Genomic DNA, 21,053 nt, shown 5'->3' on the forward strand with positions numbered 1-21,053 from the left:
GATTGATAATGTGGGCACGAGGTGCCATGTGTATAAGAGTTGTAATTTGTGACTTATGATTTTTGTTATGAGGTGTGGTAACTCGGGGTGTTTCTTGTTATAAATTCAGCATTGGAACGGCTTGATTATTACTGTTATTGCTTTCCTTAATTTATTTCACTTGAATTTTAACTGTATTTTGATTATTTTGTTGTTTATCACATGTGTACTTTTATTGCCTTTTACTTTATGTTGTTAGCTTTATATTAATAGTCTGCACATGTTTTCATGTCTTGTGAGTGTCTTGACTTGTACTTCGTTACTACTCCATCGAGTTTAGTCTTGATATTTACTGGGTATCGTTGTGGTGTACTCATACTACGCTTCTACACATTTTTATATAGATCCAGGTACTTGAGATCGTGTTGGTTTTGGGAGCATTGCCTGTGCGGTTGGAGAATTCAAGGTATACATGTTGTTCCGTTCGCAAGCCTTAGAGTCACCCTTTCATTTATGCTACTGTTTAATTGTAATCCATGATAGTATTGTATTTTGGAATATCTTGTGTACTCTCCGTAGAGTTTATGACTTCGTATTACCAGGTTTTGGGATTATGAAAGCTATACTATGTTTTTGGCTATGTTTGGGCCATTTGTCTCAATTTTATTTAATATTGAATTATTATATCTTGTCTGAGGATGTTGTGTGATAAGCTTACCTAGTTGTAAAGACTAAGTTCCATCACAATTTCTAAGGTGGGATTTTGGATCGTGACACAAGTAATATTAACCTTGTCAATCAATAAAGTAGCTAAATTAATTAGACAAATTAACTTGAAGACTCAACAGGTTTGTTAGCTAAACCATAACCTTGGAATATTTTCTTTCATTGAATTAGTCTCTAAGCTTACCGACTTGTTTTCTTTAATTTCTTAGTTTACTACTCTAGATTAGTTATTGTTAAATAATTATTTTAGAAAATCGCTTGAATAGATTAATTATTTTAGTTTGATTTAATTGATAGTTAATCATAAATCCTCGTGGGAACGATACTCTACTCACTCGTTATTACTTGTCGACCGCGTACACTTGCGTATGCGTTTGGCTGCAACACATAGAAACCCTCTGAATTTCTTCATATGTATTACAGTAAGTACATTACATGTCCAGACACTTCATCAATTCGAACAAGTCTTGTATGAATACATTTCACAGGAAAAACGAAAGAAAGGAATAAAACCTCTGCACTGCATAAGCAGTAAAGAACGATGCTGACAAAAAGAGGGGATATGCATGGTGTGCTTGTATCACGTCAAAAGCATGAAAGTCATGCTCATTTCAGCTTAGCTTTTGAAGAACTTTTGAGAGGTTTTGCAACAGGTCTTGCTGGGGCACCTCCTCTTGTCACTTTTTTTATATCATACTTGACAGACAGGAAAGAACAAACCAAGGCTAGTAACATTGTTGGGTAGACATACACTGCCTTTGCAGGATCCACTTTTGTTGGCTTGTTAAGTATCCCTTCCTTAATAAGGCCCCAAACAACAAGTAGTGTGCCAAACATGCTCATCCTTCCAGGTTTTAAAATACCAATAAGAGCTCCAGCCACAGAGAAATAGCTTCCAGCAAGAACCTAATCAAACAAAAGAACATCATCGCAGATGTGAAGAAAAGTCAGACAAGCTCTCATTATTCTTCCAACGTTACACGGGCAATTCATTACTTCTTTTTCTAAAGAATTCAGTGGCATGTGCAGTTCGTTAGTTATAACATATATTAACTAAAAATAGCTTAAATGGGATCATTTTCATGACCACTAAGGCATCACTATCTGGTCCTCTAGCTGATTATAATAAATGGAGGATAAAGGAGAAAGTATATGTTCTTAAGCACACTAAATGTACGGCTATTACTACCTGAAGATTGCAAAAGCCACTAGCCACTTTAGAGAAGCTTAACAAAACACCCCCAAAATGAACCCAGAAAAAGAAAATAACGAAAATGAACATGCCATTGCTTCCAAGGAAACTAGTATTAGGAGAATACCAAATATAATTTTTCATAAGAAAATATTACTGGAAAAATACGATACACACAAAGAAGCATGTAAATGATAGCATTATTTTATAAACATGCATATGCATTGGATAACCATTCATTCAAGTCTATCCAAATTCTACTATTATATTTTGAATTACAATTTTAATATTTAAGTACCGGAAAAAGTTGAAGATAAATTTTGCATTTAAAATATTCAAAAATATTTATCATCTTTTTGTTTTCTTCATGATATAGTTGATAATACTATTATATAAACCTGTCAACTGATAAATGTGGTGCAACAATGTGAAATAGATTAATAAAAATATAATTAATAATGTTGATAGTTATAAAATTACATCCAACTTTCACATAACTTAGCAACAAAAATCATAAAAATAAACTTCCACAACAACAACAACAAACCCAGTTTGATCCCATAAACGGGGTCTGGGGAGGGTAGTAATTAGAAATGCCACATTTCACAACCATATCAGCTAAATTAACCATACTAAATTATTTATTTATCATATCCTAATATTGCCAATTGTCTTGAGCAATGCCAAGTGACTTATTATTAGGTTGCCACTTGTCTTAATGTGGATACTTGAAAGAAAAAAATTGCATAAATAATTATTTGCATAGGAGAACATGGATAAGAATCAATTCGAATTGTTGTTCCAAGCCCACATTTGGGAAGACATCAATCGTGGGGTTGAATTTTCGGGTGATTTATTTTTTTCTTCTTTTTTTCTTGTTTGTGTAAAAAAAATTAAGTATTTAAATAAATTACAAATTGCAGCACAAGAAAACGTGGGAGAAAATATTATGCTCTTTTTGCATTGAAAGATTTAATAAATAAATAAACTACCAAACAAACACGGGAGGAAGTATTATTTATTCTTAAACATGTGAGGAAGTATTAATATTTTAAAAATAGCAGGTTTAATTTTCTTATTTTAATTTTCTATCTTCCATTTTAAAATAATTTTGAAATTTTTGTTGGAGTTTCATCCTAAAAATTTAAACTTGACATGTTATAGTGATGAGACTTGGCACAGAATTCAGCGAAATAATATCAAATCTTTGTCTACTATTCAAAATCTTCAATTGTCTAAATTTATCAATAGATTTTTTGAGTGATATTTACTTAAGTTATTTTTTTCAATTAATTCAAATTATAAATATCCTAACAATATATTTATTTCCTCTTTTCATACATTTTTTCTACTACTATATTTGATTAGCTTTCCCCATTAGTATTTTACTTATAATTAAAATACCATTATTTTTTTATTAAATTGTAATTTTGAATTCATTAAAAGTATTAAGAGAGAAGCCTTTTATTATTTTTATTCAAAAGTCTAAAGAGAGAAGCCTTCTATTATTCACATTCTTCATTTTGTCAAAATTTACAAATAATATTTCTATATATTAGTTAAAGACTTTATAATTTTATCTTGGTTTAAAAAAAAATTCATGAATAATTGTAAAATTTATCAAGTGGCTCTGTAGTATCTTGACACTTGACTTAATCTTATGAATAACTATTTTTTTGTCCTAAAATTACAAAGCGACTTTTTATTATGCTGCCACTTAGCTTAATATAGTGTCTTTGCCTCTCCTTTTATATATATAGATGTTGAAGTTAATATTCCAAGATGGAAATTAGCAGAATTTGAGATTGAGAATCACATTAGTATTAGTTTTAAGACTACTATACGATTTGATTGTTGCCCCAGTTCCACACTTTCCACATCACACCACTAAAACGCCATGATAATTCATTATAAAGCAGTACCAAGGACGATCAATCATTTCAAGAAATCTCCATTACACAAGAATAGATCATGAAGCTTGTAAGGCATCTCTTAAAATTCCATCCCCGAATCAACATCATACCCCAAGAAGGAATTTTGGATATTACCTCAAGTTTTGGAGAACTTGCATAAGGTGAGAGATTTTAACCATCTCTTCTTTGCATAGCTACTGGAAAAAAAAAGTTCTACCTAGAATGATATCCTTTTCTACTCGTCACCCCACTTCCCAAAAACGTATTCCCTTTGTCCCCGATTCCAGGTATCCTACAAGGCCCCAGTGCTAAGGTGAGGGTAGCACCTTTTCTTTTCTTTTTGTGTGTGTGTATTTTGGTGCTTTAATGAAAATGACTCCAAAGTGGACATAAACTTTACTTGGGAAAAGGTCGGACCTGTACTAATATAAAAGTGGGTCCATGCCACCTTTTGAGTAAAATGTGGAAATGGTATCAAATGAGTGTAAATGGATGAACATCCTATACAAGATAATGCAAACAGTTCACTGATAACCCAAATATAAAACATAGAATAACCAATTTGAAATAAAGGGAGTAAACAAAAAAAAAAAAAAACAACGGAGTATAAGTCAAAAATATTAAACACGGACATCCTGCTTGAATGAATGAACAAGACCAACAAAAATCAAATTAACACTCAAGGTATCCAGAAACAGTGACAAATTAATGAAATTAAGAATGAGTCATAATATAGAGAAGTACCTTTAATATTCAGGTTCAGTACAAACACGTGTGTGGGGATAACACAATCTTAAAGAGAAAAAATAGATTTAACGCCATACCTCCAAGCGCTGTAGATCAGTTACAGCTGACGCATTCTTCACATCAGTCAGGTTGTAGATGTTAAGCAGATTATCCCAGCTTGGAACTTTCATGTTTGTGATTAAGCCATTAGCAACTGCACCAGGATAGAGCATGGCCTTCACTAATGGTAGAGGAAATATCTCACTGGAAATCAACTGGGAAGATGTGACCTGCATAGGTGTTGAGCACATACCAGATCTGCATGGCACCCTGAATGAAGACAAGTAGAGCCAAAGGAGTAAGAAATAAGGAGAATTCTTGTAAAACGTGTTTCTTTTACAATTACTAAACATGGTGAAAGCTGCTAAACACTCCGAACAACTTTTACAAAGGAGAAGCGAAGAAAATTTGTTACACTAATCTGTATGATCAGAGTAAAAACTTAAAGATGAAGACTGAACTTTATTATTCTTCATTCTGTGTTTTCAGAAAGCATGTTCACGAGTCTAATTAACCCATGCAACTACTGAGTTGGATCTCTGTGCTTTTGAGCAAGATGTCACTCCTCTAACCACTTCAAAAAAGTGTCACCTCTCAACTTTCCCTAGGTGGATTATCTGCAAGTTCATATAAGATTGTGTATCAATCAGCAAATTATTCACACGAAATGGAATATGATAACAAAGTGAGTATTGGTGGACCCTACTATTTCATGAAATTTACTAATTCTACTGATATCATTATGATTCTTGGTGATCAACCTGAATTAATTAATAGCGAAGTTTGTGACTCCTATAACTTGAGATTAGCATCCCCACAGTGAAGATCTGCACAAAGGATGTGCGATGTCGAAATTTATTGTCACAGTTCCAGTTGTACACAGGTTTGGGTCTAGGGCGGGGCAGTTCTAAGGCTTTAATTCCTACCTCAAATTAAAAGTTGAAATCCCTACAAAGACAAAGCAACTAGCTGATTTATTCCCATTTGCCTAAGCATTGATCGGGAGAGTTAGTCGCTACATGTGCTAGTGAGATATAGTAGTCGAGGTGCACACAAGCTTGCCTGGATACCACTGCTATCAGAAAAGAAAAAATAAGAGGGACTTCTTTTATAGGAGTTTAACGCTATTTATTATATGGTAAATTATTCTCTATGTCTAACAAGGTAGAAATTATCTTAGTATTAGATACAGAATGTTCTTCAATGTCCTACATAAATAGTCTCATATTCTTTATTGTGGTTCAGTTCTCGCCTGTCAATACATACATGTTACTTCCAACTAAAACTATTTCAAAATAAATTGCGACTTTTTCTTGTTATTCATAAAATGGTACTATTATTTATCCCTGTCAAACAAAGTAGAGGAAGAGAACCGTAAGAGAGAAGGAAAATGAGCAAAGGATTGACAAAAAAACAACTTGAGTCAACAAATCTCAACTGGGAAATCAAGTTGTGCGCGCCGAAAAAGGGCACGATTCGATTACGTGACTTTGCGTGAATAAAACAATGACATATCATTGAACGACAGCTAGGTGCTGACATGGTTCCCAGTGGATATTGACGTGTCCTTGAGTGGAAACATAGCATTGGCGTTGCACGGACTAAATGACACGTTGAGGATGGTGACATGATGCTATTAAGGCACTAAATGTAAAGTGATGTGTTGTTAGATGACATGATGCAGAGTCCAAAGAAGAGACGAGAGACGTGTCGCTGGACACCAACTTGGTGTTGACTGAAACATAATGAGTTGTTGAATGGTGATGTGGTGTTAATGAGCTGCTAGTAGAGCAGTGATGTGTCTTTGGACAATGACTTTGCTCAGGAGAGATGTTGATTGGAGAAGTATGTTGTGCTCAATGGCGATATGGCACGTATAGTAGCGCAGTCATGTGGCGTTGACTGAAAACTGTTAATAAGTGGTGCTTATTGGAGTTGACATGTCACCAGACGACAACAGTTACATGTCAATGAATGACACTAACTGACGATGTTAATGTCAATTCACTGGCACTAAGTTATTGGTAATGTGTCAGCTGACTGGAGGATGACGTGTTAGCATGCTAAAGAATAACGTGTCAGTTAACTGGAATATGGTACATGTTGTCTAAACAATGACCACAATAGTGACTTAAAACAGCCAAAAAGTTGGAATAGGCCCAAAGAATAGTCAAAAGAGAAAGAAAAAGTAGTACCATTGGAGCAATCACCGGAAAAAGGTAGTCACTGAAAAGGACTCGTGGTGCTGCTGGAGCAGTCAGAGAATATAGATTGTACTATTAAAGTTATGGCAAGAAAGAGAACTTTTGAATAGATAGACAGCATAAGCCGCTCGCCATTAGGCAAAAGCTACTTAAGACCCTACTAAGATTGTAGAGTCTCTAATAATATTTGAAAAAAGGAGGCTAGAAAGGAATCTTCTTATGGACGTTGTTGAATGATGTACAAAAGGGGCTCCTTGTATAAGAAACTTTTACCACATATAATATGGTAAGTAATTGATCTCTATGAGTCTATGACTCTACACATAAAAAGGTATGTTATTATCCCATAATTTCAAGTATAAGATATTCTCAGATTTCAAATGCAACAATATGGAATATTCTCCATTATGTTCAAGAATCTAAACTTATTGTGAATGTAGATGTATTCTATTCTATAACTACATTGATTTTTTCTTGATTTTAACATTTTACACAAGTATAGTTAGGCGCATATAACGAAAAAGATTAACTAGTAGAGGATATGAGCTCGTCTACAGTTAAGGAGTCAAAAATATCATTAGACCCAATCCAGATAAAATGATTGAATCCAATTGGACATTAGTCTTAGGATCAAAGCTTCTTTCCTTTCGACTATTCTGACAGAGGCAATAAAAACTGGTAAAGAATCATATCGACAACTTTCCAACCCAAGAGTTGGTCCTATGAAAGCCATGAAGGTCATTAGTTTCTTTTACTGCAGTTGCTCGTCAAGCTCATAAAATAAGCATTTCGGATTTTTGAAACTTACATAAGGTTGCTTCAATTTGTCCAAGACCTATTACTGAAGCGGGAACCAAACTCTTTTTTTTTTTAAATAACGTAAAGTTTAAGCGGGAACCAAACTCAAAATAGTCTCTAATTGAGCATTGCCACTTTCTATAATCCAAATAGACCTCTACTCGAGAACAAGAATGCAGAGCTTAAACCTTATGTGGGTTACCAATTCACTTCCTCATCTTAGGTTTAAGAGAAACTTGGTTCAGCGATACCACTCACACGAGGAAATTCAGATGACAATAGTATCTCTCAATTAAGAAGGTTAAACCTTTTCATTGAAACTTCTAGCCTAAATGACCCAAATACAAGTTGATGAGATTAGCTATTTCATGCAGCGTTAAAAGCTTTGACATCTCCCCATGGTGTTACAGTATCACTCTCCACCTTATCAAAAAAGAATAAGGAAAAAGGTCTCACTCTTTGCCATACACGAGGCAAATGATGCTCTTTCATATATTTAATCATTTCGCTCTGTCCAAATGTCCTAAAATTCTAGATAGTTTTCTCAAAAAACATAATGGCAAAAAAACCTTCCACATCTGAAAAAAGACAAAATAATTAACTAAGTGGAGGAAACAGATTTTGAGGCACTCTAGCAAGAGGAACAACAGATACAAATCAAGTTCTCAGTATGAGTATGAGACACAGTGAACTGATCAAGCACGAAGCGCGTTACATAAATGTTGTTCGCATTTTTTATTCTTTAAAAATAGATTTCACATTGGGCAAAATTGTCATTTAATTATTTCTCTAAAATTTAGGACTTTGCCTTTCAAAAAAAATTTAGTGCTTGAAAACAACTAAAAATCTTCTTACTAAATCATTTCTTATTTGAACTAGGTAAGAAGTCCTAAACCTTTCCTAAATTTTCTGAATGTTACTATATCAATTTATGGTAACTTTGTGTGCACATTAGGATTGTAGTGATAATATTGCTTCTTTTCAAGTTTTCTCCAGATGTACAGGTTAGGTTTATCTATTTTATTTTATTTTCATTTAGAGTTAATTAATCATTTTAGACTAAACTAGATTAGTACAAATTAATTAGGGGTAAATATTTATACAATTAAAAAAAAAAAAAATATATATATATATATATACATATATATACACACACACACAAAAATATACATTCCATGTTGGATATAATGATAATTGCCATAAAGTTTTCAAAATTCGGAATAAGCTAATATATTAAAGTTTGAATTCAACTAAGAATTCGCCACATTTACTGTTCCTAGATTATATGTAATTTCTTAAATCCCCTGGCCTTCTAATGCATGAACAGGTCAACAGCATAAAAAATTCTACAATAAGCAAGATGCTTGCAGTATGTAGGATGTGGTAGAAATGTACAATTAGAGTCTGGATTATTATCAGAATTGTCATGCATATCATGAATGAATAAGATGACAAGCAGTACCCTCCAAAAAGGTCCTTAATGCACAACTTGGAAATTTAGCAACACAAATAAAGTATGAGTTGAACAGGTAATTAAGATCTGACGTCAAACTGCAAAAGAATTCCTGAGAATTCAACCCGCTACAGTGCTACTGTCTGAAGACTAGATCTGGAGTATTTTAAGACATTCCATTTCATTTCTGTCCTCTGCCCCTCAACAGATTAACTTATAGTCTCTTCCCAATTAAGATAGTCTCTCTACCAAAGTTATGGAGTTACATCAAAAGATTCTACGAACTGAATCTAACAGCGTAGTTGATGGGAATGGTAATAAGAGCAATCAACTATAAATAAATGCATAGAACACTTATAAAATCCAGATATTTTTGTGATAATTGAAATTCAATCATGTTAAACTTTGTTAGGAATCCCCATAAATTTGGAGAAATAAACAACAACTAACCTAGACAAAAATAATGTCTTTGAAGCTCCATTTATTTCCCAAATGAAGTTAAGCAAATTAGTGGTTAATGTACTGTATAAGCTATGGGCTCGGCTGAACCCAAATATCTTCGACTCAGCCCCTATATAAGTGTTAAGAATTCTACTAAATATGTACAAATATTAAATCCCATACACATTAACTCAAGTGGTCAATGGGTTCAGTGGCACCCATATCCATATACTGGATTCGCCTAAACAAATGAATCACGACTTACCATAATAAATGTACCAAATCAAGATCTAGAAGACTGTGTTAGTCCAAATTCAATAACATTAATGCAAGATAATTAGGAAACACTTAGTCACTGAAAATACTCACAAGTCAACATCACAAAATTAGCATCAACTATAACTACTACAATCAAAGACCACTTATGACAACAAAAAAAAGGGAAAGAAGAAGCTTCATTTAATTCAACGAACTCAGATCTACATAGACACGAACTTTAGTCGCGACTCCTCAGTACATAAATCGATGTATAGTATCTTATTGCGTTGGAATCACAATAATATGGCATTTGTAAGTATCTAGGAAATAGGCTATTATTTTAATGTAATTGCAGAAATACCTGAACAAAGGGACCTGAAGGAAGATGAGGACAAAATAAATTCTAGAAGCGTATTTGGAGAGGTTGCTCCATCTTCCTTTTGATGATGTTGAAACTGATGCAGCGTTCGCCATTCCCAATTCGCAGAAGAAGTGAAGTCTATGGAAGGAGACAATGAAGAGTGGAGGGCTTTTTGGGACTGCTAGGAAATATATACTTGACAGTTAATACACTATTTTTGCCAAGTTGGAAAAATGTAAAAGTTCTTTTTTTTTTTTTTTTCTTACTTTTGGCAAGAAGCAGTAGGCTAATTAATTTAAAAAGCAATTTTGAGCAACAAGCGTTTAAAAGCTACTTCTAAGTTATTTTTCATAAAAGTATTTTTGGAGAGAAACTACTTTTTTTGCTTCTCCAAAAATAGTTATGTTTCTCCTCAAAAACACTTTTTTCTTCCAAAAGCTTGGCCAAATACTTAACTCTGAAAAAAAAAAGGACTTTTTTTTGAAAAAAATTGCTTCTAAAATTGGATAAGCTTGGTCAAACAAGCTATTAATACTTAATACCCTACATTATACAACTTTTGTGACATGCCTACCTAAACTATTACCTATACCCAAAACCCACCCTCCTAAACTATATAACCCTTCTTATTAAAACTCTCGTTGCTTATGTAACACAATGTGTATAATAAATCACCAAAAAGCGTATGAAAACTGATAAAAGTCATAAAAATAATCCACCTAACAATGTCTCATAACTAATTAACGCTTTTTAAAAAAAATATATATTTCTTTTTATTTTCTCCTCTTTTTTCTTATGTTCACTTTCCTTCTTCATTTTTTATCGTTCTTCTCCATTTTTTTCACCTTTTTCTTCATTCCTTCATTTAAATCCATCTCAAATTCCCTCTCTTGTTATTTTTGAGTTTATCTATCTATTTCGCTTTCCATCCTTTATTTTTTAACCAAATTTATTTTAAAGAAGGAACATTCATTCAAGTATTTGCCGTGCATGAGATTTAATGTCTTTTATGGTTTTGGGCAGCCAGCATCTTCGAGAACATCAACGATAAATGCTAATACATGAAGACGTTTTATTGGATGCAAACACTATGGGAAATCATCTTTCAAATCATCATATGTTATGTGATATATTTTGGCCAAGATTTTATTTTATTTTATTCCTAATGGTTTGATTAAATTTTTCAAGCTAAGGATCGTGTGGCTTGTGGTTTTTCCAGTGGTACAATCCGAAATTTCCAGGCCAATCAAAGGCGTTAATTCTTGGCTTACGGAAGGATAAAATATAATTTGAGGTTGAATTGAAGAAGAGAAAAAATTTGAAGATGTTGCTTATTATTAAGTTATGTTTCAATGTATATTTTTGGTTGTTCAAATGCAGGAGGTGTTGTGTAACCATGAACCTTATTTTTGTTAGGTAGAATTACGCCATGAAGTTTTGGAATTTTGTTTGTGGTATCTAGAATTAGAAGGGGCTGATTTCCCTTTGGTTTCTGTTTTTGTATCCATTTCTTTTGTATGAATTGAAGAATTTGGTTTCATGTTGATTATGAGTAAATGCTTTCATTATGATTTTCTGTTGCACAATCACACTTAAAGCTAGAAATATGTCACGACCCAAAATCCAACTAGTCGTGATGGCACCTAACCCAACCCGCTAGGTAAGCCAATTAACAACTTTAATGAGACTTATGGAGATAAATAAATGATAAAATATCTGAATCTTTATACCTTTCCCAGGGACTGGTAGTACAAATTATGAGCTTCTAAGATTTAGAGTTTACAAAGCTGATATAAAATAAATACATCATCTGTTTGAAATATACATGAGCAGATTAAAATTCTAAAGCTACCAAGATCAAGAGGCAGCTATGACTGGAATGCAGGTACGTCTTCAAATCCAACTCCCGCCATAAACAGCAACATCAGCATCCAACATCTGCACGCAAGGTGCAGAAGTGTAGTATGAGTACAACCGACCCCATGTACTCAATAAGTAATAAACCTAACCTTAGGTTGAAAGTAGTGACGAGCTGGGACAAAGTTCAGAGTCCAACACCAATAACCAGCACCAGTTCATAATAATATAATAAAAGTGGTACAATAAATAGCTCAAAGATATGATGCTTAACTCGTTCATAGATTAAGGGTCCTTATGAGAAAGGAAGTGTTACAGTGACACATAGAAGGACACATTCTCTCGTAGTTATCGAACAAGTGTTAGGAAACTAGCATAGTGAATTCACTAACTAAGGAACACAATTAACACATGTGGTGGAGGTATAAAGAGAAAATAAATATTTGTTATAAGCTGGACATGCTTCTGCTATATTAACTCCCAACTTCAATACAAGACGACGTCACGGACAACCACAATACTAGGAACAAAGTGAGCTATTGGCTATGGGATGTCTCAAGTGGACACGAAAGTTATACTAAGATGGCGACACAAGATCTTCCTATGACGTAGATGTGAGGATCTCAATTTTCACAGAGACTTTATGCACACAGTGACCATTCCGATTGACATGCACTCATATGATAGGTGTTAAGGTATGCTCTTAAGTTACTAGATGGTGAGAAGGTTTCGTGATGATATTCGCAAGAGAGTAGAGTGATTGTTCAAACCATAGAAGCCATATACACTAGTGAGTAAAAGAGTGACTCGAGAAGGATCGCAACACTGGGATGCTTTACATGGAACTTGACACCACATAGGTAAACTTTACGACGGTGCATGTATAGGCACAAGTGAGTAGATGTTGTCCATTTAAATAAAAAGATTCTGTAAGAAATTCATCGGGTATAGTCCCTTGTTGAGAATTTAGGCAAGCAAGTGGGAAGTATTAATCCTAGAGTTATAACTCAATTCAAAGACATAATTATAGAACTTAATTCCATAAAAAGATGTAAATAATAGAATTTGTGATAGAGTGGATTCACGAATAATGCGTCGCGTTCAAAGAGTAGGTGCATGCAATGTTTTGTGATTCAACATCTTGTTAAGACCATGTCTATGAGAACTCTTCAATATGGATGTACATGTACAACAAGTAAAATTTTGGGTAGTTCATAATGATGTACTGAGGAGTGACTTACTTGGTGACTTTAGGTTGATAGGGAAATAACTTTATCGATGCCCCTCGACTCCACATCCCTAACGCACGTTGGTAAGATACTGATATACTACATGATCTGGTGGTGCAGTGACATTAATAGGAACAAGGGTACTCCCCTTAGCAACAAGTTCTAACAATCCCTCCATGGCTAGATACATTCTCCCAACAAACTCTTGGGCAATCCCCTCAGATTCAATGGTGGAGTCATTCCCTCCTTACTGCTTCAAACTCATGGATTATAGTTTCAAGATTACTCATCTTGAGAATAAGGAATAGCGAGGAAATTAGCTCCCTATCTTGGGTTCTACCGCACGATCTAGAGTATCAAAGAAGGGTGAAATTCCTAAATATCCGAATAGCCTCCAACTTATAGATGTGGTCGACAACACACCGATAAGAAGGACTCTACTAGACACGGCTCCGAGACATCCTAGGGCACTTTAAAACCTTAGGCTCTGATACCAAGTTTGTCGCCCCAAAACCGAGGAGCGCGACCGGTGCTCAACTGAGTGAACCCGACTGAGCAAGCCTGATAGGTTTCATTCTACCCAAACTAATTCATGAATAAAGAGGAGATGAACTCCATCAATCATACTTTGTAAATATTTCATAAACAACTTCCATTTTCTTTCCATTAGCAGTTTTAACCATAATATCCAAAATGTTACAGTTTTTATAGATATGAAGAAAAATATATTTGTCAAATACCAATATTTCTAATTAAATTTCCAATACCAAACACCACCCCCAACCTGGCTACGAAGCCTCTAAATACAACTGAAGAATAATATGGAAAGGCCGGCACAAGGCTCTGGCTATACCTCAAAATACAAAGTACACGATAACCAAATGACACAGGACCCCGAAATGAAGTGGGGATCACCAAGTTAGCTGAAAGGAGCGTATCGCTATCACTGATCACTGCCGCCTACTGTGGAAACACCTGCATCCATTAAAAATGCAGCGCCCCGGGCAAAAGGGAAGTTAGTACTGTCGAATAGTACTAGTATGTAAAGTTAAAATTCATCTTTCAAAATAGAATAACCATACAAGAAAAGGAAAGCCATAGAAACAACAAGTCATAATCAATAATATCCAAATGCCCAATTGAAACATAACAATTTTCAAAATACGAAAGTAATACATATTTTTAGTTGGGAGATCTTTAATACCGATAATACCACAGTTCACGATACCACTATCCACAATACCACTGTTCACAATGCCACTATTCATAATGCCACCGTACTCTTGGCACGGAGTCCGATCACGACCCAATTGGCTAGGTCATCTCACTGGAGACGTTCTTTATAATCTCAATTCCAAATGATTTTCCATAACCTTAGGTTGGACGTTTTAATACTATTACACCATCATACAGAATACCACCGCTTTCTTGTGTGGAGTCCGATCACGACCCGATCAGCTAGGTTGTCTCATTTGAGACATGTACCTCAATCACAATTTCATTGTCACTTTCCAGTTTCAATATTAGCACAGTACCACCATGTGTGCGGCATGGCGTCCGATCACGGTCCGATCGGCTAGGCCATCTTACTCAAGACATTTCCATTTTCCACCAATCATCTCATTCCACATTTATTTCACATATATCAATTCATCAGCACTCGGGGCCACAATTATTACATCATACTTGGCACTAGGCCACATTTCATAACCCAAGCTCCTTTCCCCCACATTTCACATCATTGCCACTTTCAATATTAAACCTTTCATCTCAAGATAATAGGCACATACGAGAGAAATTATAAGTCATAAGCATAAAGAGGATTTCACATATTTCGGCATAACAATCTCAATTCAAACTGACTAGAAGTCTAGGCATTTTAGCACATGTTCCACATTCTTCACACATTCTCAATTGACAAAATAGCATAATGAAAGCATTGAGACACACTTTGCATATATATTCTTGCAACACAAATTCATTTGAAATAGCAACCACTACATCGATCAATTTTTGAAACTTACAACATTTGCATGGACACCATGGGGGTTCAATTTCTAAGAAGAGGGGGTTTTAGCCACACATACCTCAATAGAGCTTTTAGGCAAATTTTACTTTTTGAAGTCATCTTAAAAAGTTGAGTCGAGGCTCGTTCCGTAATCTGTTTCATATATTTTCTCATTTCATAGGCATCACTAGGCACAATTATAGACGTTATCCACGCTCTATTTCCCCAGTTCATTTAATTCGTTTTCAAACGTCTTTATAGTTTATCATCAACTAGACACACTCAATCAAGACATTTAGTACACATACGAGCAATTAGGAGTATTAAGCATATCGAGTCTTCGTCATCTAATTGGTATACCAGTTTTCATTTAAAGTACAACTCAAAGCCATANAAAGTACCCAAGGAGAAACTGGGGCAGAAGTTGTGGTTTTGTGGGAAATCTGATTCCAAAAGTTGTAATTTTGAACCCATGTTGAATTGTTTTGAGCCTTTGATACCCTTTCTTTCTAACCCTATCCAAAAGCCCACATTACGGTCCAAAGGAAGACCTTCTGATCAGTCTTCGAGAGATGCCAAGTCAAGCGAGTAGAGGTGAATCATATCAGGGGCAACACTCCGATCCAAACGAAGGAAATGAAGAATGAGAGTGTCTTGTTGATGAGAACCCTCACTGGTATCCCAAGGCGACGAAAGCTGAGAGAAATCAAAAATGAGAGAGTCTTATTGGTGAAAACCTTCACGGGCACCATAAGGCGATGGTGAGGTGAGAGAAAAGACCAAAATGAGAGAGGCTTGAGGGTGAAAACCTACGGGCACCACAAGTCGAATGAGGATTGAGAATCAGATGGGAAATCACCAGATGAAGATCGTGAAAGACGACAGGGCAGCGAAGCCCAGTTTCACAGTTTGGGAGTATAATAGGGGCTGAACATCAGATTTGCCTAACAGGATAGGCCACAGGTGCATGTCAAGGTCATTAGAGTCGGTACCCACATCCGATAGGTTTCTACTTTGTAGTTTTCTTGTTAGGAATCATCTCTTCCCATTGTCCTCTACTCTGTTCTTTTTGTTTTGTTTACTTCCTCTTCTTGAGTATGTCTGGTCAGAACAACTAAGAAATGACTTCAAAATTTGCCACCAGCTTTCCAATTGCACAAAACGGGGTCTGGCTAACACATCAAAATGTCATAAGTCAGGAAAAAACAACAAGCGCATTAAGCTAACAACAATCAACATGCTTTGGGATCCTTGAGAAATACAAAGGTTTGGTACATATCAATTCATGAACAATGCAACAAGGTGGAAGGTGCTTGGTGAACGGATCAGAGATATTTTCTGTGGTAAGATTGACAAAAGGTGGTTGAACAGTGACAAGCAGGGTCTTCAAGTGGAAATCAAAGTTATCAGGGCGAGTGATGATCGGCTATAATTGCATATTTTAGTCGCTTATTACACTCGAATTTACTGCACTTTAATTGAGTTTGCGCTTTAATCGCTAGTGTTTTGCACTAATTGTGTGTTTTATGCCTTGTAGGTGTGACTCCGAGCTATATAGATGTTATGGAATGAATTTAAGTGATTTGAAGCTTTGAAGTCTGAGTAAAAGCTCAAGGAATTAAGCCGGGATCGTGTTCGGGGGTCAAATTTGATAATTAAGTACGAACGAAGACTTGAGGAGGCATATCGCGCACTGTCTAGTAACATAGACATAACTTTTTTCTCAGAACTCCATTTGGGCTTCACAATATATGGTTGGAAAGCTAACTCAAAGGGCTACAACTTTCATGTTTTACGTTTTTCCAAATTTCAAACGGAACAGGGTGAAAAACCGCGGTTTTGCCGCGACCGCGGCATAACCGCGGTAGAAGATGGTCGCGGACAACTGAAGAATCAGAGGGCATGTTTGGCCGCGGTTCCACCGCGACCGCGGCAAAACCGCGGCAGGAAGCGAAAATTTCAAGGACTAAAGTGCAAAACATGGGATTTTAAGTCCTAAACCCTATATTAAACAAAGGAGGCCNGATCTTTCACTTGATAGGTTGTTCATCACATAACACCTTATATATATATATATATATATATATATATATGCTCGTCCAAAGTCTGGACTTGTGCGAACTCATTTGGAATTTTAGCCTATTATGTATTTTTCTAACTTGACTTAGACTTAGGCCTCTCGCTAGCCCCCACATTACTCATATATGACTTATACACTTATTTACCATATCGAATTGATATACATCATTTTTATAGCACATAAAATATTATAATTAGCCTACCTGGCACCACGAAATCCTAAATTACTTAGCGAGATTTTTCGGGGCCTTACAGAATCGAACTAGAAAAAGATCTAAAACCCTAATTTAGGGCAAATAAAGGAAATTAATAGTAATAGGCGGATTCACGTATAATGAAGTGAATATAGACGAGATAATGCTAAAAATCAAAGTTTGAACCAGTTTAGGTTCGAATCAAAGAGAATCTGAAACCCTAACCTTTACGGCTAAGTAAGAATCCACAAGAGATACGTTAAACAACCGTACTCACAAAGAACACGGGATGAACACAGACAGAATATGCAACAGGTTAAGGATTTTGAACCATATTTGGTTCGAATCTCTTAAGATCTACTCGCCATTTTAGGCAAGCTATTAGGTAATACCAAAATCGGGTAGCCAGTAAGGAGGATGGGCCAAATAAGGTAAGGAATCAATGATTGATTCCATTATGGGGTTGGAATCGGAGAGATTAGGGTGATGACGACGCTAGGGTTTTGAGAGGAGAGGGGGAGAAGATGAGAGAGGGAGTGAATAGAGACGGCGGGCTGGGTGAAAATGATTTGGGGTTTTGGTCGGGTAGGTTAGTTTAAAAGTGTTGGAGTGATGTGGACTGTTAATTTTGGGAGATCAACTACCCTAATTTAAAGATGCTGGGTCAGGTAATTTGGACGGGTACAAGACTGGGTTAAATGGTCTTGGACTGGGGTATTGGGCTTGGTATTTTGGGCTGGGGTAATTGGGTAGTGTATAGGTCCGAAATTGGGGTTTTAGGGGGCTATATTTTAAATACCCAATTTAACCAATAAATAATTTATAAAAAATAATTAATAAATAACAAAAATATCACTTGTGCATGAAAATGATTTAAAATAATTACTTAACATTATAAAAATATAAAAAGTTATTTTCTGTATAAATAATTTAATTGTGCGTGCATATGGGCTATTATTGTAAAATGTGCAATTTAGCCTTGTAAAATGTAAATGTAATTATAAAAATGCAGTGAGAAGTATTTAAACACTGTGCTGGTAAATGATAAGTTTAGATGATAAACTCATCATAAAAAAAATATGGAGGGTAATTATTGGATATTTATATAATAAAATGTTGAAACAAATTGATTTGAAGCCTTTAAAAATTGTGCAAAATTATGAAAAAAAATACTTGTGCATGCCTATAAATCAAATGATGATGCATATGCACTATTTTGAAAGTATATATATACATATGAGGGAAAAATTGGGTATCAACACCTGTGGTGTTGTTTGCACATTTGCAAGGAGTGAATAGCTAATCAGTGGTCACATCCGCAACAAGGGAAAACGCATATGTGAAGGCATGCATGCGAAGAAGGGGTCGCACATACGGACTCACAGATGCGGCATGTGCATCGCAGAGGTAGCTCGTAAATATGGGCCTTGGGTCGCAGAAGCGGAGGCAGCATATCCGGCTTTTTTGATCGCAAATGCAATAGACCAGGCAGAGGTTATATTTCAAGGATTTCACTCATTTTTCATTATTTTGGAAATTGTAGTTCGGTAAGAGGCGATTTTGGAGAGGATTTTCACTACTATTTTATGAGTAAGTAATTTCTACTTGGAATTGATTATATATTTTGTTTTTATGGATTTATACACTATGAGCATGAAATTTTAAAGGAAAATTTGGGATTTTTGCCTACACTTTAAGAGAGTGCATTTTTTTCCCTAAACTTCGTCAAGTTTATCCGCTCATTTGTTCCAAATAGAGTTTCTAGTTTCAAGATAGCACTTTTAATACGCGTGTGATGGATGTTCAAAGCCCAGTATCTACTGATTTTGACATTAATATGATTCAAAGGATTCACCAACTCTAGGGCAGTTAGCGCAAACATCAAGTAAGGGCTCGTAGGTTACTCATGCCAAATATCCAATTTTTTGACTTGGTTTTGGAATTTAATTAAATATTTGGACTCGGCATATTATGGTTCATTGGATTATGGTATTGGTTTCAGATTTCGGGCATGCGAGCCCGGGTTAACTTTTGTTGACTTCTTAGAAATTCTTCAAAGATCGAAACTTTATAAACTAGGATCACTTTTATAGCATTGTTTGACTTCCTTGGTTGAAGATTGGGCTGGATTAGCATGATTGGAGGGCTAGTGCGATATTTCTAGGCCATTTGTGGTTGAAGACTAGCCCGGATGAGGTAAGTATCTTGCCTAATCTTGTTGAGAGAATGCCTTTTAGGATATGGCTCTGTTTGCCTAATTAAAATGTATGAGAAGCGATGTATATGCAAGGTCACGAGTGTATATATGGGTGCTATGTATGATTCATGACCGGAGTAGTCTATAGGTTGTACTATGCCTTGATTTGGATACTATGCTTCTTGTTATCAAGCTTTACATGTTTGTATGACTACGTGAACTCCGAGAATTATGTGTAGATGTTGATTCCCTGTTTGAACATGATATTCATTGTTGTATGGCGTACCTGCCTAACATGAGCTGTAATTGTATACTTTGCACACGCATACACCTTAGCATGTTATTTCCTAGACCATGAGTATGTGATTTGGTATTCGTTAATTGTAGACATGTATTCTTGTATATGATTTCTTTGTGATGGACTGTATTAGCAACATGTGAGTGGTCCATGGGGGTTGAGTTGTTATGGCACGTGAGTTGTCCATATGGTGGTTATGATTATGCATGTGAGTTTTTCGTGTTGCGTGTGGATAAGGATCCATCCCCTTATTGTCGTCCTCGTATGCTTCTCCTTGATGACTTATATGCGAATTATGAAAACTGGACAATGATTGGATTTTGTGTATGCAAACTCATTGGATGTATACATGATTTTTTACGGCGTATCTTCTCTATATGCTAGCTCCGGAATGTATACATGTCTTCTATATATATTGCTTTACTTGACGAAATGATTCGTGGTATATATATTCTCCCTATGTCAGTCCCTGTAACTTGACTTGTTTAATCATGCATACCTTCTCTATATGAAATTGTTGATGGATTATTTGATATTTCGTGAATATTTTCTCTATATGCAAGCTTTGATGATTTAATGATGTTAGGCGTGTATCTTCTCTATATGCTGAGTTGTTAAACCAGTACAACACATGTTTTTCGTCTCTATATGCCATTGTTGACGTGTTATCTAATATCAAATGGGTATCTTCCTTACATGCTGAAATGTTAAGAGACTTGAGCACATGTGCACTGATTGGTTGTACCTATTTTTCATGCTTAGATTTTGATATTGTTACTGGGTAATACATGTTATTGAGCGATGCAAGTAATGTAAAGTGATATCCTCTACCTGAATCCTCGTTAATACTTCACCAAGGTTAGTCAAGGTACTTATTGAGTACATGAGGTCGGTTGTACTCATACTACACTTCTGCACCTTTTGTGCAGATCTTGGAGCTGATCTGCTATGGATGACAGATGCTAGCATTGAAGATGTACCTGCGTTCTAGCTATAAGCTACGACTTGTTCTTGGTAGTTTAGGATTTGTACTTTTATTTATGTATATCCAAAAAAATGTTGTATCTATTTTTTGTACCA

The 21,053-nt window shown here is 35.4% G+C and overlaps 1 protein-coding gene across 1 annotated transcript; it reads right to left on the reverse strand.

Annotated features, from left to right (window-relative positions):
- Positions 1-1,084: 1,084 nt before the first annotated feature.
- On the reverse strand, positions 1,085-10,315 carry LOC109205379. The gene is made up of 3 exons (XM_019368090.1): positions 10,112-10,315; positions 4,635-4,866; positions 1,085-1,611 (listed from the first exon to the last, which is right to left on the reverse strand). The coding sequence occupies exons 1-3, from the start codon at positions 10,222-10,224 to the stop codon at positions 1,312-1,314; spliced, it is 645 nt and encodes a 214-aa protein (XP_019223635.1). The 5' UTR covers positions 10,225-10,315; the 3' UTR covers positions 1,085-1,311.
- Positions 10,316-21,053: the final 10,738 nt, after the last annotated feature.

This window comes from Nicotiana attenuata, unplaced genomic scaffold (genome assembly GCF_001879085.1).
Source record: "Nicotiana attenuata strain UT unplaced genomic scaffold, NIATTr2, whole genome shotgun sequence".
Lineage (NCBI taxonomy): Eukaryota > Viridiplantae > Streptophyta > Magnoliopsida > Solanales > Solanaceae > Nicotiana > Nicotiana attenuata.

Excerpts from the sequence above, each read along its gene's own strand:
- LOC109205379 (XM_019368090.1), bottom strand. The coding sequence starts at position 10,224 with ATGGCGAACGCTGCATCAGTTTCAACATCATCAAAAGGAAGATGGAGC. Across the intron at positions 4,867-10,111 it reads CTTCAGGTCCCTTTGTTCAG|GGTGCCATGCAGATCTGGTA; the intron begins GTATTTCTGCAA and ends GTCTTCATTCAG. Across the intron at positions 1,612-4,634 it reads CTGATCTACAGCGCTTGGAG|GTTCTTGCTGGAAGCTATTT; the intron begins GTATGGCGTTAA and ends TTGTTTGATTAG.